The sequence below is a fragment of the Dendronephthya gigantea genome, unplaced genomic scaffold, assembly GCF_004324835.1.
Source record: "Dendronephthya gigantea isolate DGI-Jeju-01 unplaced genomic scaffold, DenGig_1.0 000102F, whole genome shotgun sequence".
In the NCBI taxonomy this organism is placed as follows: domain Eukaryota; kingdom Metazoa; phylum Cnidaria; class Anthozoa; order Malacalcyonacea; family Nephtheidae; genus Dendronephthya; species Dendronephthya gigantea.
Window position 1 is genome coordinate 532501 of NW_021163112.1, and position 23372 is coordinate 555872.

The following is a 23372-nucleotide window of genomic DNA, read 5'->3' on the forward strand; positions in this document are numbered from 1 at the left end:
ATTTTATATAGTATACTCATATATTTAAATTCTTAATAAGTACTATACCTCTTCAACTGAAAAACTAGTTTTACGGACACTATATATACTCTTGTATATTTTGTACCATAATGTTTTGCATTTTTATCGATAAGGCGGTTGGAAAATGGGAAATCATACAAAAGAAACCAGAAGCAAAAACTATACATAGAACTGCCAAAGAAATTTTACTTGTTTACATATTTAAGCGTCATCATAAAAAAAATTAATAAAATATTACTTTATAAATAATTATTTACCATTAAACTACTGTAAACAAATAAAATATACATAATATATATATATATATATATATATATATATATATATATATAATCTTGGATTTGTGCGTATAGTAAACCAGAGTGCTCAAAACAAGTAAATAGTAGAGCAAAAACACAAACAAATCAACAAAATATAATCATAAAATTGTTATCGCCTGAGGATCGTACTAAAACTAGTACGATCCTCAGGCAATCCTGATCCTGAGGATCGTACTAAAACTAGTACGTGAAACACAGTGTAGCGATGAAATACAATTTTATGATTATATTTTGTTGATTTGCTTATATATATATATATATATATATATATATATATATATATATATATAATTTAAAATCTTAAAATTACAATGATTTTTCGCTACTCAGAGTTTCACGATCTTTAACGATCGCGATCATCAGGCGATTATGTCCGTTTAATTCTCTTGCTTGATTTCGTGATTTTCAATTGATCTTGTTGCACGCGCGCACGATGAAATTTTCCAGCTTTGTACCGGTCATTGTGGGGACATTTCTTGAACAGCTCTAATCGCTGATTTAACAAGTTTTTATGGTTTGATTTCATAATACAAAGATTCTCTTCAATACAAAGATTACAACGTGAGTTACCGGGAGCATAGGGTGTTGATTGATTAAGAATTGACCAGTGGATGGAAAAATCTTTTTCCTTAAACTTAAGTTGCCATATATATTTAGACAGTTCAGTTTCCTTTTCATATTGAATTAAATTAAACGATTTCTTATGGTTTCTATATCTTTCCTTAAACGAATTTGCTGTCATACCAACATATATCTTCTTCACACTGTCATCCAGAGAAGTTACAATTGCTTTGTAAACGACACTTTTCGATTGACATTTGTTGTCTAGAGAGCATTTATCCCGATTTCTACAATTACACGTTGGGGTTGTCTGAGGATCCTTTTTCCTTAATACTTTCCGATTATGCTGCGAAATTACATTCTTTACATTTGGCATACAACTATAACTGACTTTTATCGTGCTTCTGTTAAATATCTTGTGAAGCGGGTTTGTGGGAGGAAAATGTTTGTCGATAAGTTGAAGAAATCTGCCTCCAACGTTTGCCCTAACCGATTTACTATACGGGGGGTTAAACCATATAATATTTCTATGCCTCTTTTGCTTTCGCGTTGCCGATACGTTGCAGAAGCACGATAAAAGTCAGTTATAGTTGTATGCCAAATGTAAAGAATGTAATTTCGCAGCATAATCGGAAAGTATTAAGGAAAAAGGATCCTCAGACAACCCCAACGTGTAATTGTAGAAATCGGGATAAATGCTCTCTAGACAACAAATGTCAATCGAAAAGTGTCGTTTACAAAGCAATGGTAACTTCTCTGGATGACAGTGTGAAGAAGATATATGTTGGTATGACAGCAAATTCGTTTAAGGAAAGATATAGAAACCATAAGAAGTCGTTTAATTTAATTCAATATGAAAAGGAAACTGAACTGTCTAAATATATATGGCAACTTAAGTTTAAGGAAAAAGATTTTTCCATCCACTGGTCAATTCTTAATCAATCAACACCCTATGCTCCCGGTAACTCACGTTGTAATCTTTGTATTGAAGAGAATCTTTGTATTATGAAATCAAACCATAAAAACTTGTTAAATAAGCGATCAGAGCTGTTCAAGAAATTTCCCCACAATGACCGGTACAAAGCTGGAAAATTTCATCGTGCGCGCGTGCAACATGGTCAATTGAAAATCACGAAATCAAGCAAGAGAATTAAACGGACATAATCGCCTGATGATCGACTGAGATGATTGCATCTCAACGCAATGAAATATTTATCACCTTTAGGGGTCGCGCGTTGCTCCCAGTATGCATTATTTTTCCTGAAACTTTGACAGTTTATAAAAAAGCTTTCCTACTTTTAGACAGCTAAATAATATCTCAATTTCAGCTTCACATTTTCGCGCGCAAGCCCTCTCAATATCAGTGGAAAGGAACCACCCCCCCCCCCCGGTAACATAATTTTGTTAATGAAAAACCAAACTTGGCCTAGGTATACCAGATAAGTCTTAACTATCTCTAGGAACACAAAAATTTGCCAAATTCTGCAAAATATCTATATATAATAACATATATATATATATAATAACAACTCGAAATTTACATAGCGGGACAAAATGGTCAGGCTGGCTACGCCACTGATAGTTTTCGTTTCATTTTATCGTATATTCGCTACTGGAAGTATTCAAGACAATCTTATATTTCAAAATCGATGTCGTGACAAGTGAATCCAGCGTGAAAGAGACATAATTGAGAAAAAAACAACCCCAAACCAATTAACCAGGTATTTTAAATACAAAACGAGCCCGTATCGCAACTAAATATACTAACCATTGTTTTGAAAAATAAACCCGTGGCCAGAGTGATAAAAGAAACATACACAAGCTATTGCAAGCACACAAGGAAACAAAAATAAAAAAATGTTCACACAGGCAAACATCGATGGTAGACATATTGTACCCGGTCGCAGCAATAAAAACCGGCCATGCAATTGTTAAAGAACTTGTATCAGAAAGGTCTTTAAAACATAATTTTACAACAACAATAAGTAATTTCATTTTAGACAAAAAACCCCCCCGGCAAATTTGAAAACAAAGAAAACAAAGGCTTATTAGACAGACTGCGAAATCTAAAACACATTATTTTCCCTGAAAACGAGGAGTTTGGAAAGAAAATCGATGAACTTACTCAAGAGGTCGAAAAGATCCTGAGAGAGAAAGATGCTGACATTTCAAAGAAACAGTCACGAATCACTGAATTGGAACATCGTGTATCAATATTGGAAAATGAGATAGAAAAGTTGAAAAAACGTGGAGAAAGCATGGATATAGTTGACGCTGGAGAAGCAATAAAAATTCTGGCCACCCATGTAGCTGCTCTTGTTTTACCATCGGGGGATGCAATTTCGGAGGTTGGCGCATTTACTCAGATGTTTGAATACGTAGAAAAGCACAGGAAAAACAATATTTGGATTCTTTTACAACACGTATGTGGGATGAAGTGGATAAACATGATGAAGCCAAAACTGAATTAAGAAGCTTCAGAAACAGCGAGGCTCACGGTAAAAGATTTAACCTTGCAAATGTTCAACAAACTTTGGGTGATAAGATGCCACATCGAAAACAACAATGTCACGATTTTGTGAATCTCTTGGAATTAACTGACAGCATCTTAAAATTGGGAATGGTAGTAAAGGAGCTTATTGGCCAGTCTGACATTTCGAAAGCAGACAAAAATTCACTACGTGAAATTGAAATGATTTGCTATCGTGATGTTAAGCATTTGCAGGATGTCAACTTGGAGAAAACAAAGGACCAAGTCCACAGCTACTTGAAAGCTCTGAAAATTCTTCCTCCATTCGATATCATACATGCAATTAAAAGCAAAAATGGTCCTCGACTTGGCAAACGAGTGACAGAAACAGAAAAAGAAATTGTCTGTAGGATTTTTGACGATCCAGCCACATTAACATTTGAAGGAATGAATAGAAAGCTGGAAAACAACGAACGGATCAGATCAAACAGAAAAAAAAGCATTCAGTGGAGTGATTTGACGGACGGTAAAAAGTGGTCAGAAGAGCACAGTGAAGCAATGATTTGTTTGAAGAAATTGTGGGAAAATGACGACAGTGACGAGAACGTTGATCCTTTACCACTCAATATTGCCCAGCTGCACATAGCAGACTTTCTTCGCGAGGAATTATGGAATGCCGGTTCTGATATTATAAACATTTTTCAAAGATGGGATGCACGTTAAAAGGTTTGCATGAACGCTTGCATTTCACTATAAATTTTAGCCTCTGGATGTAGAGGGTGTATAAGAAATGAAACAATGATTGACTTCAGCTAAATTTGGGACGGTTGACAAATAACACTTATAATCGTTTCACCGTACAGTTCAGGAATAATAAGTATGAGTGCACGAAGTTTGGAACAGTTAGTGCGCATAATCCCCCAAACGCTCCTAAAATTAGACGCACCTTTTGATTTGTAGGCTATTTAAGCCTATTTTGTAACTATTAATTGGAGCAACACAACACTTATTTAGTAAAGGTTAACAACATTCAGTTAACAGTTTAGTTACATATACAAAATATAACATATTTGCATTTCAATATATTAGACTTGGTGACTGTACGCCTTACTGTAACGAGATTTTTGATGTTTTGCATATAATTTATAGCGATATTGCTGCAATATAAATATTTGATTGAGGTTTCACAAAACCATACATATTTTTACCATGTACATGCACCAATGAATGAATGTTAATTCATTTAATTCATTTTCAAAAACTTGATAAATCAACGGATGAATAAATAGTTAATTATAGTATAGGGGCATGGAGTAAACAAGATATTGAAACGCCAATAACATGTGTGATTTATTTTAGGACTGGAGCGAGCGAGGGAAGGCGCGAAATGTTTTCAAATCAAAATTTTAATTCGAAACAAGAGAGACAGAATAAATGTGTTATGTGCCGAAATTATGGAGGCAATCATTCGTATATTTTTTAATACTGTTACACTATTTTTTTTCGTTTGTATAACATGATTCAAGGCATTTTTTGCAATGATAACAACGGAATTTTCGACATCGAAGGCAAACATCGAGTAAACTTTGAGTTAGGTACTAGATATTGTTAATAAATTATACCCTTCCATGATATAGTGTATCCGGGCTGAGAATCCTCCCAGTGATGGGATTGTTAGAATTTGGAATAGTTCACCGTAAAAAATATATCTTCGCACATACCTCAATAATACTGTGACTGTATCTTTCTCCTCGTTCCCAACTCCCTAGAACTGGACCTCGCGTCTCCAAAAAACTAAATCCCGTACAAGCTTCTGTGCCAAGGATAAAATATTCTGGATGACTATAAAATATATAACGGTAAAGAATATATGAGTTGAGACCAAGTTTACTTTAAGATCGCAGTTTAACATTCTTTTCAGTCCGAATATATTCATGGATCAGAAAAAAATTAAAAATTAAAATGTCACTATACTAAAATATAGTATATGAAATGAGAAAATAATCGTACTATAGGCCAATATGATAACGATACTCCAACATGAAATATGATATATTAATCAGTCGCATACGACACTTCATGGTTTCCATATGATAACCAATTGTAATAGATGATGTTCCAATATGAAACACTCGTTATTTGTATATTATATCCAAATGTGATATATGATATATAGGATATTACATGGTGTAATGTTGTTCTAAACAAGGACTAAATTCAGAGTGACAAAAATTCACACAAAGACGACAAGTAAATAAGCCGCGAAAGACCATTATAAAAGCGAATATTTTTTAAATTATGGCCTAAAAATTAAAGTAGAATAAATTTTACTTATCTAAAGATGTCTTTTAAGTGTTTTAATTTGTATTTCCAACGTTTATTTTCACAACAACAGCAATAAAAATGCCGGGAAATTTTCGAAACTCATTATGTCACTCCTAAACGTGATATACGGAAATATCCGCACTGTACCCCGGATGTAGTGGCGTATGAGTTCTACGAGTGTTTTAGTCCTCAGTGAAATACCCCATCCATATAATAAATCCAAATATGACATTCCATAATTCATTCCACTCACGCAGTCATCAAATTACCTGTTATGAAGATCGCTCAGAAATGACGCTGGTAGAATAAAGTCCTCATACCAATGTACAGCAACTCCAGATACATACTTTGCAGCATCCTTATCTCTCAGGACTTTATCTGTAAATCCAGGCAGAGTTATTCTGTTATCATCGAATATCATCAACTTTACATCACTGTATCCGGCCTGCTCCAAAGCTGGTCCCAGATCACTTTTCACAAAATCTCTCTCCGTCGCACCATCGAAACCCATACATTGAAATTTATACCTGAAAACAAAAACAAGTTTGAAAATCAACTTATTTTCAGATTCTACAGGGAGTTGGAAATAAGCCTTTTCATATCGTCTTTTCTTACATTATTTTTCATTTTTACAGGATTTTTGAACGTCCCAAGTCCGTTTTAAATTGTATTTATAGGATCTTAAAATATCATGAAAAAAATCATTTTGACTGACAAGTAAAGTAAGAAAAACTGAAAGTGGTCTTTATAGCTGGAATGTGTCCACTCGTGGGAAGAACTGATACGTTTCCTGGAGGGTCGATCAGGGTGAAGGTAAGAGTAACATGGCAACAGGGAGATAGAGTCATTTTGGAATTTAGAAATGGAGCTCAACCCCCCACATGACCTCGACCGCTGATAAAGCGAGTCAAGACAGTTGAAAGTAAAACTACTGAAAGCGATCTTTTGACTGTTTGACACATTTCAGGTCGGCTATTACAGCTCTGGTGTGACGTTTGCTGTTTGACCTTCGACATGGTCACAATAAAGTTGGAGAAGGATAAATATTCTAAACTCGTCCATACAAAAAATGTTCCATTAGTTTTTAGTAAAAAATAGTTTTAATTTCACCCTAAAACGGCAGCTCATACCATAAAGAACCAGCATGCACAATCAAGGGTGACCACCCGATCAGTTGCCTTTACCTCACCTTCACATACTAAATTAACCCCTTACCCATTTCCCCACAGCCTTGCCACTTACCCTGGTACATAACCCGCAATGGGTTCATTTTCCACAGTAACCCCCCACAGCTCCACTCCCTCCTTTTTATACGCATCGAGAAACTTAACAAAATATGCCGCCCACGTTTTATGATAATTATTGCCCGCCACTCCAATCAACTCCCCACCGACAGTGCTGTTGCTGGTTTTCATCCAAGCCGGAGCAGACCACGGGCTGCCGAACAATTTCACCTCCTTTTTACTTCGACTAAGCGCGGTTTTAATGACGGGAATTTTGTAGACCAGATCTTCAGAGGCCAACTTGAAGCGGGAAAGGTTAAAGTCCACTGGGACATCGTCGTACGTGTAAATTCTTGTCGAGAAATCGCAACTTGCCATGGGTATGCGACCAGTGCTGTACTCGATACCCGTGGGAGAGTAGTACGAGTTGATTAAATGATCTTGTAGAATATTGCTCAGGTTTTTGATGTTTATGGTTGCAGCATCTACGAAGAAAAATTAGTCTGAGATAATAAAAAGAATCACACCAAAAACGGTCACATTAGTATTATTATTATTTTTAACCAAATATTAGTTCGGTACAAAATTTGGTTGGTGATTTGCAACGGAAAATTCAAAATTAAAATACAATTGAAAAGCAACTTAGGCACACTAACACAATCTCAACAAATTCCAACCACAACTCGAAAAGATATATTTTTTTTAAATACATACATTTTTTATATAACAGCAGTACACACTAACAGTAGTTATTCTGAAATTAAAATCATTGTACAATTGCACTTCTATAGTTCCATTCAATTATTTTCCAAACCATATTTCAGTTTCCTGCATTTTTAATTGCATTCGCAAAAAAATTTATTGAATTATAAAAAAGGAGATCAGATAGTTTTCTCTAGCACGAAATGCAGACTGAATTTAAATTTCGCGGGATTTTTCCACCCCTTTTTATGTTACAGCTCTTAGCCAATGAGATTACAGAATATGTAATTCGTTTGACACACTTCGCTCCATATTAGGACATAAGCTATCTTGTTACTTCATACTTGTAAACAAGAAAATGATTGCTATCGTGCGACTCGCGTACCTGCCACAATATATGTTGTTATAACTCGACGAGTTTTTAATTTTGTTCCTTTAAACTTTTCGAAACGACAGAGTGAATACAAAGCTTTAATACTATCAAAATAAATTATTTGGCGGGCATTTCATCTGCTCAAATTTGCTTGGCAGTTTGACTTGCGTGTCACTATTATTAAATACACACCCCTCTAATTCTGTATAGTCTGTATTTAGTTTTATACCTGTAAATGCGCCGCCAAAACCGATTATTTCTTGATATTTCTGACTTTCGTCGACTTGAAACAGAATGCTGTCATCGTTCTCGCCAGAATGTGGCGAAGTTTGACCAATATTCAGCTCAAATCTCGCGCCGTCTTTAGACGATGTATAGACAGCAAAATTATCATCTGTCAATGGCTTCGCTTCCTGGTTATCAAATCCATCACAATAACTCTCCGTGCAAATACACACGAAGGAATCCGAACTGAAAGCTTGCCTCTTACATTGTGTATAGTTGGAGACTTGTAGACAAAAAACTGAACCGGCGAGAAACAAAATAAGAAGGGATACAACTGTTGTTTGCTTCGAAGACCTCATCATTATTGCACACAGCTCATGTGATTATGGCCAACAATGTTGCGCAATTCGTCCGAGTACTGAGAAAGTATACCCTTTAATAGCTCCGATATTTCAACGCCTTATTTGCATTGCAGAACCAACCCAACGGGTACCTAAAAAGTGTACCTGTCTTGATGAATAGAATTAAAATACCATAGATATAATTTCGACATTTTGTCAATCGCTCAACTCGCTTATAGCCACTGATCCCCTCAAACTTTTTTATCATCAACAAAATACAAGCCGTATATAAATCTGTGTGAATTTCGAATTCCTAAACAGAAAATATAATGGCCCGTTTCATATAACTTGTACTCGCCCAAATGAGTTTAGATTAGTGTACAGGGTGTCTCAAAAAAACGCAACCACTTAGATATGCAAGAACATTAATAGAGCTCTGAAGCGCAATAGATAAGCACCTCTGGGAACAATTGGCTCCTAATCCTTCATTTAAAGGACATTGGCAACGAAAATTTTTATTCGCTATTTTTAAAGTGTTCAACCGTCTAATTATGGATATGGTGTTAATTTGTTCCAAAAATGTTTCGTTTATGAGTTATTTTCACCACAATTCAGCCAAAATTTGGACCTCGTCCGCCATATTGGATCAATTTTTGAAAAAATTATATTTGGCGGAAGTGACGTCATTTGATGGGTTCCCTAAACACATCAATATATTTTACTAGCGTGTTTACTGTGTTTATCGAGATTTTTTGCTTTAAAAAGGGAGTTGTAGTTTTTTTTATGATTGTCATGGAACATATTAACGAAAACCATGCAGTTAGAGGAAGTGTTCCCCTACCAATATGAGCCAGGGGCGCAGGGAAAATCTTGTGATATATCTAACGATAGCGATGCCGAAAACGGTAGTGATTCATCTTCCTCTGACGAAGATTTGATCGCGAGTTCAAAAGAGCGAATGCCGGGTGCCTTGAAAAACTTACTTGGTGTAAATGTGGACATTGCGCATTATTAAAAAGCATTATTAAAAAGCACTAGAGTACGACGAATACGAACATTTTGCAAACTCGCGCTTTGTCGTGTGGTCACTCAAATAATATTTTGTCGTGTCATATGACATGTTCATTTGATTTCTCTCACATGATACGGCAATTCCTCTAAAAGGAACAAATAAACCGTGCGTTTGATGCTGTTCGATTAAGTTTCAATTTAATTGGGGAAAGAATATATTAAATACATGTAGATTCTGGTCCTATTTTAATATTATCGCTGCTATTTCGCCGTTTAACAAGATATGATCACTTATGGTTGCGTTGACAAGTCGCACTTAATTTGCACAGGATTGAAGATTTAATATATAAAGCACGAATTCCAAAGTGTAAGACAAAGTGAACGTATCATGCGGTTTATTTACATTTTTGAACAATTAAACTTCTATACTTTTTAAAGTACAATGAGCTTCTGAATTTCGCGATCGAACAACATTTAGGTTTGCAAGGCATCTAAATGAATATGAACTGTATAAAATGCACCGCATATAATGTCAATCGCACGGCATATAAAGAGAAATGCACCGCGTATAATGTCAAAAGGACAACATATAAAGAAAAATGCACCGCATGTAATGTCAAAAGGACAGCATATAGAGACAAAAGCATCGCATATGATGAGTATATACCACGTAAGACAGCTATGGCATTCCATAGTATTGTTTATGTTCAGAGCCTTTATATTAAAGACTAGCACGTGCGCGGCACGCCGGAGTTAACGCCAGAAAAGGCGTCTTGTTTATGCTAAAGTATAGTAAAATTGTAAGTAGGGGAAAATATGCGCGCCTTAGCTTTAGTATAAATCTAAATATAAGTAGAATTCTAAACTTTGGGACATTGGTTATTAGTTGTGTTGTGTTGCCACCGTAACGTCCTGTTGTGTATCGACGTGCACTGCATGTGTAAATATGTGTGTACATAGTTCATATTCAATGTTCTCTTCCAAATATTTTGAAAAACATGTCCCGCAATGTTGATGCATTAATTTTGCAAAGGTATTTGATTCTGTCTCCCCTCTATACTCTATTTTACCAAGTTTTTCAAGTTGCCATATGAGAATACAACAATAGTTTATATAATCGTATTTCCCGAACCCATCAAATGACGTCACAAATGTATGCTAGCATAAATTAGCATAAGGCTCGATTTTCAAAATGGCGGACCACCGATGAACATTTTTGGAAATTTTCTCAAGAACCAAATACGATAGACACACAAAAACATTAAATTAAGTATTTCCTAGATGATTTCAACAGATTTGGCAAATAAAAATTTTCGTTGCCAATGTCCTTTAAAATGCTAAAAGTCACTTTAGCTGAACTATGGTGCAAACCCGAACAATATTAATATACTTGCATACGTAAGTGGTTTTTTTGAGACACCCTGTAGTATAAATAGGGCCAATATTTTAACATGACACTGAATAATCATCAATGCATGGCCGATTCTTTTCAGTCAGTGGCGATTCACAAATTCAAGTAAATTACTGTATTTTTGTCGACCAAAGTTCGGTGTATACAAACAGGTAAAAATTAAAGGCTATTAAATATAGCACACAAAAAACGACTACAATAAAGTAAAGCCAATTAAAGCAACTGGCTTAAGTTTAAAAAAGCAAGCCTTGCAATTAAAGATGGCAAGATTTACAATGAGCTTGTTGTTAGTTTCCACCGAAGTAGAGGATGGCCCGTCTGATTGGCCAATCTTTTATTTAGCCGTTGTCTAAAGTCTTGAAATTCGTTCAACTCATTTTTAAGGCGATGATTTGATATGTTGTGGGCTCGTTAATCGTCACCGTTCCATCTTGATTGCCAAATCTTTGCAAGAATCCATCAACTTTACTTTCTTGCAACTCACTTTCAAAAATATAATACGTTGCACGGAGCCAGGCAAGAAAATGGGCCAAATTTTCAAATTTGTAACTTCCTGATTTGTAGTGGCTGGAAACTACGACGAAACCAGCCTGTTTCAACATAACTTCGACTTCGGATTTTTTCACAAAATATTCTGGGACAGGCAGCTTTTCGATTCCTTCAACGAGAAAGTCCTCAAGTGCAGTTGATAGAATTTCGCTCTGTTCTTCGACGCTCTGAATAGCGATTCTTCCTCCAGGCTTGAGAACTCTGAACGCTGTTTCGATAAAAATTTCTTTATCTTTTGGATGCAACCAATGAAAGACGAAATTACTGAAGTGTATGTCATAATACGCTTTGTTATGATGAGGAAATTGGCTGGAGCTTTGGCCATGTATCAACCTGAGGTTTTCCCGGCAGTTTTTATTCATGGCAATATTTATTCTATCTAATAAAGGATCCACTCCAACAATCTCGCTATTAGCACCAAGCATGTCTGCAATACATGCGGTTAGTTCACCCGTTCCACAGCCCATGTCTAACAGCTTCAGGCAATCGCCACGTTTTGTATTTAAACTTGAAAATAATTCTTTTCCAAATCTTATTTGCTGGTCGTTAAATTGAGCGTATTCCTTCGCGAGTACAAATTGCTTCGGGTCTAAAGTCAGGGCCATCAGCGCAGGTCTCTTTGCCTTCGATTGATTTTTTACAGACGTATTTATCTCAAAATAAAAACCGATTTGATAAGTAACAAAGATCTTTATTCTCCAGTGACCATTGACAATAACTATCGTCGACTGTCGGTCACTAATGAGAATCAAGCCTCATTGGAACAGACTGAGGTGGACGAATTCAAAGGTCCTGTAAAGGCCGGCCGCATTGCATGCTGGTGCAAGTGAAAGAATGTATAAGAGCTACCACAATGCAACGCACATAGCAAAAACGAGATTATCCCGGTCTAATGAATAGATTAGGTTACTGTGGGTATAAAGGCTGCCTGTATGAAAGCATGTCAAGGTTCGGATTGCTATTCTCGTTCCAAGCCCCGTTTACACTATACTCGATTTATTAGCACGGCACGGCTAAAATGGGTACCCGTGCCCATTTCATCCAAGCCCGGCCTTTGTTTTGGTAGCCTGACCACTAGTGAAATTGGGCACGGGTACCCATTTTAGCCGTGCCGTGCCGATAAATTGACTGTAGTGTAAACGGGGCTCCAAGCAAGATAGCAAGGAATTGGATCTCTACAAGGCTGTTTAGAGTATTCTCTACGAATAGTCCTGTACGAAGGCTGTTTAGCTTAGCTTAGTTCATAGTTGAATGTTTATATCATAAATTTTCACTCCTGATGTATAAATTAGGAGTGCTGCCTTGCTCGCTCGCTGCGGCAGCAAATATATGGCACATATCTCGAAATGAATGAAGTTTAACCTTGAGCTGAGATGCAAAAAAAGTTCAACCTTCCTCCGGTAGGATTTCAAGTTTTGAAAACCTTCCTCAAAATGAAGTTACGTCACCGAGTCAAGTGGCAACCAGCATAAAGAAATATTTGTTTTTTTGGTACATGCATGTGATCAATTAGATTGTTCAAATTTGAACCTTCCTCACAAACCTCATTCAAAGCAAACCTTCCTCCGGGTGGTACCCGCGTACCCCCGCAGCTTTTTTGCAACTCCGACCTTGAGGCAGCTCGAATTCGAAATCCGTTTAGCGGTTCTCGCCACAACAATGTCCGGTGTAAAAATTGCCCGGCCAAATTTCGCATATTTCGAAAATTTCTGATAATATACTCTAGATCATATTCATCCACAAGCGTAGCGAATGTAAATACAGTAAATATAGTGTTGAATATGCGGACAGCGCATCGTTTTTATTGAGTATTGTAGTTCAAAGCGTAACCGCGTTTGCTTTTAATCTACAACTATAACATTATTTATTAGAATCGAATTCATTAAATTTCTAAACACATTTAATACGCCGAACGCTAATATTCAAAAAAATTTTCGTGTAACAACATTATAAAAGCACTTTGCTTTCAAAGTGCTTTTTTTGCTAGAACTAAATAAAAAATGAATTGGTTAATTTTATGTTTAAGTGTTGAGCCTTGCCTATTCATATTCAATCAAGTCTTATTGTGGTACAGGCTTTGAAGCGATAATTTGATATATTGGTACAGTCATAGTCACCGTCCCATCTTCATTGACAAACTTTTGTAGAAATCCACCAATTTTACTCTCTTGCAATTCACCTTCAAAAATGTAATATGTTGCACGTAACCAGGCAATGAAATGAGACAAATTCTCGAATTTATAGCTACTTGATTTGCATTGAGCGGAAACCAGACAAAACCCTGCCTGTTTTAACATTACTTCGACCTCTGAATTTCTCACAATATACTCCGGGGCCCGTTGCTCCTCGAAACCATCGCCAAGAAGGGCTTCGATCGCAGTTTCGATAATTTCGAGTTTTTCGTCGTCGCTCTGAATAGCGATTCTTCCTCCAGGCTTGAGAACTCTGAACGCTGTTTCAATGAAAACTTCTTTATCTTTTGGATGCAACCACTGGAAGACGAAATTACTGAAGTGTATGTCATAATACGCTTCGTTATGACGAGGGAATTGGCTGGAACTTTGGCCAAGTATAAACCTGAGATTTCCTCGCTGATTTTTATTCTTGGCAATATCTACTCTATCCAATAAAGGATCCACTCCAACGATCTCGCTATTAGCACCAAGCATGTCTGCAATACATGCGGTTAGTTCACCAGTTCCACAGCCCATATCTAACACCTTCAGAGAATCGCCACGTTTTGTATTTAAACTTGAAAAAAAGTCCTTACCCAATCTTACTTGAAATTCGTTAAGTTGAGCGTATTTCTGTGCCATAGGCCGTTTGCTGAGGCCCATTATTGTTCACATATGAAAAGCATGCCGTGGAACTGAACAAAATACACAAAGCTTACCTTTTTAAAACACCCTGAGTACGAATCCGAAAAGTTCCCGCTCTTCCGACCTGCAGTTTTTTCACAAAATACATTTTAAATGTCACTCCTTCGAGATTTTTAAAATGAACAAGCGCCATTTTGAATTTGTGATCGTGTAATTTTCCATCGTTCAGAATACTAAATTTTCCGTTCCAGTCTCTCGAATTCGCGGTAAATTGTCATCGTAGGCTATGTGTGACTTAATTTTATTATAATTCAATATGGCTTCTTACAGTGAGGATAGTGATGCCATATGCATAATTCATTTTAACGGGAAAGGCGGAGAAATAAAAAAGTTAACAAATGAAACTTTGGCGAAAATAATTGATGTAAGAAAACAGTGGTTAGGTCTGTCTTCATCATACCAGTCATTTACAGCAGTCGCTAAAAAATCGTTAGAGTTGTTTGACGACTCAGTCGCAGACGAATTGAGCGTAAGCAACGTTGTAGAAACGCATGGCTACCATCTGGGGTGTTATCGCATGTTCACCGATATCAGTAAACTTGATCGAGCCAAAAGAACCATTGCTAATACTGATAGAAAACGTTCGGCTGAGGAAGCAATTGGGCAAGCACAAGAGAATCTGGACATAAGGTCAGAAAAGATCGCCCGAACAACACGCCAAACTCTTCAAAGTCAAAGAGTGATCACTCCTCCTCATCGATGTTCAAACGTCTTACCTGAAATTTGTTTAATCTGCAAACGGCCGGGCCATTATTTATCACAGACCAGGTATTTAGTTTCAGTTTATTGAATTTAGCAGATACATTCTTTATAAAATATCAATTTAAAAAAATTGAAGTAATAACTAGTAATAGTATATAACTAATTCTAGGTTACAAAGAAACGTGTCAAACAAGAACTATCGACCGCACAAACCGTTACTGCAGGAGTCCTTGAACAAGCAGCCTTGCTACGTAATGATGAAAGTGTCCTGATTCACATTAGAGGAAGAGATTGTGTCGCGATAGAGGCAAGATATCACAAACGTTGCTATCTCACATACACAAAATTCTTGACCCGAAAACCGAAAATTTCTACTCCAACACTGTACGACAAGGCATTTGACGTATTTTGCGCCGAAGTAATCGAGAAACGCCTAATTCAAAAGAAGGAAGTGCTACTACTTGGTTACTTGTTAAGAAAATTTATAAGCTGCGTTCAAGCTATCGAAAATGTTGATGTCCCATATCAAGCGCCAAGACTGAAGAAAAGAATCCAAGATCGTTACCCACAGCTCGTGTTCCATGTCTCAAAGAGCGTGACTAAAGGGACTCTAGTTTACGTCGATACTATCACAGCGGGCGATGTTGCAGCTATCCATGAAGATATGTCAACGTTGGAAAGTGAATCTGAAGATGAAGGATGAAGATGATTACGAAAATGAGGGTGACGATAACAGCATAAGTACGAATGGAGAATCTATGACTAGAAATATGTATATTACGGCATTGGAAGTGAGAAAGTTTAACGGAAAGTAAAGGCGTTAATTCAGAGTGGCCGCCTGATTCGCATGATGTAACTTTACAGTTTGCACGACAATCAGTTCCAGTAAAGCTTTACAATTTTTTGGCATGGTGTCTCGGATTCTCTTCCGATCCCATAGTGGAAAAAATAGTAGAAATTAGCTCAAGTGAAGATGTGAAGGTGGTATCAATAGCTCAAGATCTCATTTACGCAGAATCGAAAGGGAGGACACAAACCCATAAATCGCTGGCCCTCGGGATGGCCGTTCGCCAGATGACTGGATCCGTAAGATTACTCCGAATTCTTCATGGTTTAGGACATACAGCATCAACGGACACCGTCTACAAACATGATACTGCGTTGGCAATAATAAGCAGCGACGAAGCGGGAAAAGAGATCTCTATTCCACGAAGCATCAATCCAGATGTATTTACTACGATTATTTGGGACAACAATGACTTTAATGAAGAAACGGTTTCTGGAAAAGGTACAACGCACGTAGCAAATGGCATCATCGTGCAGAATGAAAACGATGGACAGACTCTGGGAACGAAACTAGTAGTGAGTAAGAAGAACCGCAGTATTGTAGCTCCGGAAACCACAATTCTCCCATACACAAGCAAAGAGAAAGGAAATATTTCCCTGCGAGATGAAAGTTCCGAGATTCCACTGGAAGAAAAATGTTATCGCCACGTGCAAGAGATGGGAAGAAATGCGGATTTTTTATACCTTTTGTCTAAAATGAATGCTTCGGAGAGTGGAAAGCTAATGCCAGGATGGACCGGCTTTAATACTCAAGTACACAAAGTGAATCGAAGTGTTTCCCGCATTGCATATTTACCAGTCATTGATGCACCGGTTACGGACATGGCAACGGTCAACACATTGCTCCGACATAGCGTTTCGATTTGCCAACGCCTTCAAATCCCCCAAATTGTCTTGGTTTTTGACGAAGCCATATATGCCAAAGCTCAGATGATTAGATGGAAAGATGATGAGTTGAAGGAACGTCTGGTTATAAGACTCGGTGATTTTCATACGGTTATGTCATTTTGCAGCGGTATTTCTAAAATTTTCAAGGACGCAGGGTTACAGGTAACTATCTTTTCAATCTTTATGAGCAAACCTTGTGATTGACAGCAGTGGCGTAGCCAAATCGATAATTGGGGGGTGAGGGGCTATTCATATATTCGTGTTTGCATTATTAATTTCTTTTGAAATCGATTGTTTTTATGGAGCCCCCCAATTATCGAGCTGGCTACGCCACTAAGACAATGTCTGATAGATAAACATTTCGAATCAAGGGAAAAGTCATAAGTGCTGATCATCTCAATTCGCTTTTACAAGCCAATCCCAACACGGGCTCTTCTGTGCTGTACATTTAATTGCGAATATATTTTTAGGATATCATGATCGAATCGGAAGTTGTAGCACCAGGATCATTAAAAGGTGTCTTGACTGGAAAGCATTATAACCGTTCCATACGAGCACACAAGATCATCTTTGAGGCAATGGAAAGATTGCGGCTACAAGCATTTGAGAAATCTTTGACAACCACCGAGAAAGTTCTGCTCGAGTCAATCAATCGTATCATGGAAGATGATCCAGAAAGAGATAACTTTTTGGACATCAGCAGCGGCAACAACGTTACGGAAGCGAAAATGATGTACGACCTATTTGTTCAGAAACGTTGCGAGGAGAATCCATTGTTTTCATTCTGGTCGCATTACATCGAAATGGTGCAATTATTACTACTTTACATTCGGGCAACAAGAACCACCGACTGGTCTCTACACCTAAGTTCGCTAAAGTCGATGATTCCATGGTTCTTCGCGACAGATCGCGTGAATTATTCCAGATATGCTTCGTGTTATTGGTTGGAAATGATGTGTCTCGAAATCACTCATCCATGTACGAAAAACAGTTAACCTCATATTCATATTTTTAAAATGCGAGAACAAGTCAATTTTTAAAGATTAAACTAAGGGAAACGTGACTAAACATAGCAAGTAATTTCCCCTGTATTCAAACACGTGTCCATTTTGCTTTCTTAATGGTGCATAGAATATCAAATTTTTCCTCATCTTATACTAATGTCTACACTTTAATTATACTTTTTGTTTAGACGTCGCTGTTAACATTTCTCAAAATTGGACTGTTCAGAGACAAGAAAACTACTCATTTTCCAGCATTGCTTGCGACCAGACGATTGAGCAAACTTTAAACAGGTTAATTACGCATTAAGTAAATTAACTAGAAGGCTTTAAGTTCAGAAGTTTATTCAATTGACTATAACATTTCTATACGAATAGCATTTTGTTTTTTTCAGAGATTCTAAAATGAAAGGTGGATTGATCGGGAAAACGTTGAACAGAGGAGCAGTACATCGTTGGTTGATGGGGCAAGCAGAAAGAAGTGCTATAACAAGACAGTGTGAAGCCATGGCAAACATCTCTGAAGTTGCAAGGTAAAATCTTGCAAGGTTGAGTTTTTGAAGTTATTTCCACCCGAAGTTCATATGAAACTAATCTTTTCCCTGCGTTATCGTATAGGAGTAGAAAGGATTTAGACCGGACAAGGATGGCAGCGGACGATAAGGCGGTGATGGAGGTCATTAAAACGGTGGAGTCAATGATCAATCCATTCGACAATGATAAAGATGAATTGGTACATTTGGCCAGTGGATCAGTTGCCACCGCTGCGATTGCCGAAGACATGAAAAGAATGCTTGAAAAGGGGAAATTCGCCGCGGACGATTTCATGAAGTCTAAAATTGTTGGAGAAATGCCCAATATTTACGAATCTATAAAGAAAACAAAGTTGGAAACATTTTCTTCTCTAGGTAGTTTTATGTTATTTATATTGTAATTTCTACGGTTATTTTTACAACTCGTAATGCAACACGTGTATATTGTACTCGTCAATTGTCATTCTGTTTCCTCCGCCAAAAGGCAGCCCTCGTTCTGATGCCGGTTACGTCATATATTTGCAGGCAAGAAAGTGGTGAGTAAGAATAAGAAAGGAGAACTTGTAGCAATGAAGAATTCGAAAATCCTTTTCACGAAAATGCTGTTAATTGCCAAAAGTCGTAATCTACAAATGGATAATGTTCTGAAATATTCTCTTCGTCCATTCCCCGCTTCTTTGGCAACACATGAAGGAGATATTGTTAAAACATCGAAGGCAAAGCTGTTGCACGCAGTTGAAGAGCAAGTAGAAGAAGCTACAGTCAGCGAGTTACCCATCACGGAGAAGGTCTGCGTTTTAGATGCAATGGCAATGTTGCAAACATTAACTCCAATACCAGAAACATTCGGTGAATTGGCAACGCAACTACTTGTGAAGGTTGTCAACTCTGCCGTATATTCGAACTGCAAACGCGTAGATTTTGTTTGTGATCGATATCCGCGTGAAAGCATTAAGAACTTAGAGAGGAACAGGCGAGCAGCTGGCGGAGTGCAAGTGGTTAGAATATACAGTGAGCAGCAGAAAGTTCCTCGACAGTGGAAAAATTTATGTCATGTGGTGAAAACAAAGAAGAATTAATGAAATTCCTTTTCACGTGCTGGAAGAACGCCAAACCGCGACTGCTAAGAGGCATTCAAGTGGTCCTTTCACACGAAGAAAAATGCCATAGCTTTATTGAATCAAACGAACAGCTGACGTGCACTGAGGTGTTAGAGCTCTCCTGTGATCACGAAGAAGCCGATACACGAATGATAACCCATGCAAGACATGCCTCTCAACATTTCCCTAACATTCTGATCAAAAGTCCTGATACGGATGTTTTCGTTATTGCACTTAATGCCTCTTTGGACATCGATGCTGATATTTTCATGGAAACGGGTGTAGGACATGGACGACGAATAATCTCCCTCAGCAATGTGAGGCAATCTCTTGGAGACCAATGGTGTAGGTCTTTGTTAGGTCTTCATGCGTTTACGGGTTTGTACTAAATGTTATAATATTTAGAATGGCCTTAAATCTGTACTTTTTCTTTTAAACCTCACTTACTATACAACGTTACGTTCACATTTGCGCACGCAGTGAACGAAGAGGTAACATTGGAATATGTACTGAGCCCCTGCTTTCCGCTTTAGCTTGGTAACTACTATTTTGGATCATGACTTTATTAATATGCTAGCTTATAGCTTAGCTTACATTTTTGCTTTTACAGGTTGTGATACCACAAGTTCCTTTTACGGCAAAGGCAAGATAAGTGCATTGAAGATTGCCAAAATGAAAGTGGCGCACGCCACTACATTCGAAAATCTTGGGAGGGAAATAGTACTATCTGATGCACTTAAACAGGACTTATCAAGGTATGTATGCCATCTCTATGGTTATGACGAATGCTCGGACGTCAATACTGCGCGTTACCAATTATTTAAAAGAGGGAAATACGAGGAAGAATTGTTGCCGCCTAACCAAGATTCTCTCGACCAGCACGCTCTCAGAGCCAATTTCCAATGTTACATCTGGCGACATGCTACGCAACCAATGCTTCATCTTCCTACATTTTACAACCACGGCTGGAAAGTAGATGGTGAAGGAAACGTAGAAATTGCTTGGATGACCATTCCTGCAGCCCCAGACTCAATCTTAGAATTTGTAAACTGCAAGTGTACGAAGGGTTGTGAAAATAGAAGATGTTCCTGTTTGAAGGCATCGCTGAAGTGTACGGATGTATGCCAATGCCACGATTGCAAAAACCGCTATAGCGAAAGCCATGACGAAAGCGAGTGCTATGAAGATTCCGACACTTTTAGCTCCTGTGACGATCACAGCTCGGATGAGGACAGTGAGGATGAACAGTAAAGAGTCAACAGTCTTTAAAACAGTCAACTTCTAAAGATATTCATAAAGTGACACAATCAGAATGGGATACTGCTGTTGCAATCCATTTTATGTGCTAAATCGCAAATAGACGACATCTCCACCATTCGACAACGCGACGCGACGATCAACTTTAAATTGATCCTAGTTTGAATTTTCCAGAAGCGCCACAATATTTTGAGTTATCTGGTCTACATATCTTTCAAAATTTGCTCTCATTGGCTATTCAATTAACTTTCAAGAACTAAAAAATCGCGTCGCGTTGTGGAATCGCGTCCGGTGTGTATGGATTGGAACTATTTATATTCGAGCAAAGTCCATAGCCTACGATGACAATTTACCGCGAATTCGAGAGACTGGAACGGAAAATTTAGTATTCTGAACGATGGAAAATTACACGATCACAAATTCAAAATGGCGCTTGTTCATTTTAAAAATCTCTAAGGAGTGACATTTAAAATGTATTTTGTGAAAAAACTGCAGGTCGGAAGAGCGGGAACTTTTCAGATTCGGACTCAGGGTGTTTTTAAAAAGTAAGCTATGTGCATTTTGTTCAGTTCCACGGCATGCTTTTCATAAATCGATTTCTAGGCACATTTTGCTGTCTCAGCAAACCGCCTACCAGTACCGCCGACTGGCTTGAGTCTAGAGTCATCGCCATGTAGAACTTTCCGTATGCCTTCCAATGATATGTTATTGTAAAAAATGGTGCAAATTTGCATTAAAAAAAAAACCTTCAATACATATTTGATCAAATTTTTTACTGCTTTCCACCATTTCGAGAAATTAGCGGTTTTAAGATCTTCAACCTGACGACTATGGAAATAGTAGTGTTTCGCTTTTTTAATTGCCTTTCGAACATTGTTTCTAAGCTGATGGTACAATCAATTTACGAATCCCCACAGCTAGTGCGCGTTGTCTATCCAATATAAGTCTGTAGTAATGCATGATCTATCTCTGCAATGAACATTAACAACGTTTTTTTGGAAAAATAGTGTCGATCTAATCCTAACATAAGCAGGTCATAGAGAAGATTGCACTTACCTTAACAGAGAGGATAGACCTAGAAGGAAAGATTGCCGGGTAGGCTTTTTTACGATTTGTTTCAAAGAGGAATGGCGGCATAAAGTTTTATAATCAAAATGATTAAAGGCACTCCTGCGTTGGGATGGACTAGTAATAGTTTATCGACGGTAAAACTTAAATAATCTTGTAGAGTATTCATTCAGCTAGGCTCTCTCGCTGCGGCAGCAAATATATGGCACATATCTCGGAAAAAAGTGAAGTTTAACGTTGAGGCCATTTAAATTTCAAGTTCGTTTAGCGCTTCTCGCCCAAACATTGTCTGGTGTAAAAATTACCCAAATTTCACGTTTCAAAATTTTCTGAAAATATAGCTAGTGCATGTAGATCATATTCATTATTGATATAGCTAGTGCATGTAGATCATATAGTGTTGAATATGCGGACAGCGCATCGTTTTTTATTGAGTATTGTAGTTCAAAGCGTAACGGCGTTTGCTTTTAATCTGATCTATAACTATAAGATTATTTATTACATTCGAATTTATTAAATTTCTAGACACATTTAATACGAGTCCTAATACTCAGAACAATTTTGGTGTAACAACATTATAAAAGTCCTTTGAAAGCTAGAACTAAATAAAAAATGAATTGGTAAATGTTATGTTTAAGTGCTGAGCATTGCCCATTGTTATTCAATTGAGTCTTGTGGCACAGGCTTTGAAGCGATAATTTGATACGCTGGTACAGTCATAGTCACCGTTCCATCTTCATTGACAAACTTTTGTAGAAATCCACCAATTTTACTCTCTTGCAATTCACCTTCAAAAATGTAATATGTTGCACGTAACCAGACAATGAAATGAGACAAATTCTTGAATCTGTAACTACTTGATTTGCATTGAGCGGAAACCAGACAAAACCCTGCCTGTTTTAACATTACTTCGACCTCTGAATTTCTCACAATATACTCCGGGGCCCGTTGCTCCTGGAAACCATCGCCAAGAAGGGCTTCGATCGCAGTTTCGATAATTTCGAGTTTTTCGTCGTCGCACTGAATAGCTATTCTTCCTCCAGGCTTGAGAACTCTGAACGCTGTTTCGATGAAAATTTCTTGATCCTTTGGATGCAACCACTGGAAGACGAAATTACTGAAGTGTATGTCATAATACGCTTCGTTATGATGAGGAAATTGGCTGGAGCTTTGGCCATGTATAAACCTGAGATTTTCTCTGCGGTTTTTATTCACGGCAATATTTATTCTCTCTAATAAAGGATCCACTCCAACGATCTCGCTATTAGCACCAAGCATGTCTGCAATACATGCGGTTAGTTCACCCGTTCCACAGCTCATGTCTAACACCTTCATACAATCGCCATGTTTTTTATTTAAACTTGAAAAAAAGTCCTTACCCCATTCTATTTGATAATCGTTAAGTTGAGCGTATTCCTGTGCCAGTACCAACGACTGGCTTGAGTCTAAAGTCATCGCCATGTAAATAATATATGTCAACTGTACATGTAAACGTCTCTTTGTTGTAGTAGAAATGCTGGAGATCTTTGTTGGAGATTTGAATAAAAATCAATCTTCAGTTTCCGG

At 37.5% G+C, this 23372-nt stretch overlaps 5 protein-coding genes across 5 annotated transcripts in view; 2 read left to right on the top strand and 3 right to left on the bottom strand.

The window, feature by feature from the left end:
• LOC114534451 (lysosomal acid glucosylceramidase-like) overlaps positions 1-8598 on the bottom strand; it is a 16734-nt gene extending 8136 nt beyond the window's left edge. The window contains exons 1-4 of the mRNA XM_028555893.1: positions 8225-8598; positions 6940-7405; positions 5967-6224; positions 5094-5214 (exon numbers count right to left, since the gene is read on the bottom strand). Of these exons, the coding sequence (XP_028411694.1) occupies positions 5094-5214; positions 5967-6224; positions 6940-7405; positions 8225-8582 (1203 nt within the window). The 5' untranslated portion in view covers positions 8583-8598. The remainder of the gene's footprint in view (positions 1-5093; positions 5215-5966; positions 6225-6939; positions 7406-8224) is intronic.
• A 4994-nt stretch (positions 8599-13592) lies between these two features.
• Positions 13593-14243, bottom strand: LOC114534479 (demethylmenaquinone methyltransferase-like). Its single transcript, XM_028555924.1, has one exon. It carries the CDS (start codon positions 14241-14243, stop codon positions 13593-13595), a length of 651 nt encoding a protein of 216 aa, XP_028411725.1.
• A 1711-nt stretch (positions 14244-15954) lies between these two features.
• On the top strand, positions 15955-19460 carry LOC114534480. The gene is made up of 6 exons (XM_028555926.1): positions 15955-17009; positions 17318-17825; positions 18040-18142; positions 18244-18381; positions 18467-18756; positions 18907-19460. The coding sequence occupies exons 1-6, from the start codon at positions 16173-16175 to the stop codon at positions 19458-19460; spliced, it is 2430 nt and encodes an 809-aa protein (XP_028411727.1). The 5' UTR covers positions 15955-16172.
• Positions 19460-21086, top strand: LOC114534481. The gene is made up of 2 exons (XM_028555927.1): positions 19460-19859; positions 20092-21086. Exons 1-2 carry the CDS (start codon positions 19460-19462, stop codon positions 20730-20732), a joined length of 1041 nt encoding a protein of 346 aa, XP_028411728.1. The 3' UTR covers positions 20733-21086.
• Positions 21087-22463: 1377 nt separating this feature from the next.
• Positions 22464-23126, bottom strand: LOC114534482 (demethylmenaquinone methyltransferase-like). The gene has a single exon (XM_028555928.1). It carries the CDS (start codon positions 23124-23126, stop codon positions 22464-22466), a length of 663 nt encoding a protein of 220 aa, XP_028411729.1.
• Positions 23127-23372: the final 246 nt, after the last annotated feature.

Excerpts from the sequence above, each read along its gene's own strand:
- LOC114534479 (XM_028555924.1), bottom strand. The coding sequence starts at position 14,243 with ATGGGCTGTGGAACTGGTGAACTAACCGCATGTATTGCAGACATGCTT.
- LOC114534481 (XM_028555927.1), top strand. The coding sequence starts at position 19,460 with ATGAAATTCCTTTTCACGTGCTGGAAGAACGCCAAACCGCGACTGCTA. Across the intron at positions 19,860-20,091 it reads AGGTCTTCATGCGTTTACGG|GTTGTGATACCACAAGTTCC; the intron begins GTTTGTACTAAA and ends TTGCTTTTACAG.
- LOC114534482 (XM_028555928.1), bottom strand. The coding sequence starts at position 23,126 with ATGAGCTGTGGAACGGGTGAACTAACCGCATGTATTGCAGACATGCTT.
- LOC114534480 (XM_028555926.1), top strand. The coding sequence starts at position 16,173 with ATGGCCGTTCGCCAGATGACTGGATCCGTAAGATTACTCCGAATTCTT. Across the intron at positions 17,826-18,039 it reads TCTCGAAATCACTCATCCAT|ACGTCGCTGTTAACATTTCT; the intron begins GTACGAAAAACA and ends CTTTTTGTTTAG. Across the intron at positions 18,143-18,243 it reads ATTGAGCAAACTTTAAACAG|AGATTCTAAAATGAAAGGTG; the intron begins GTTAATTACGCA and ends TGTTTTTTTCAG.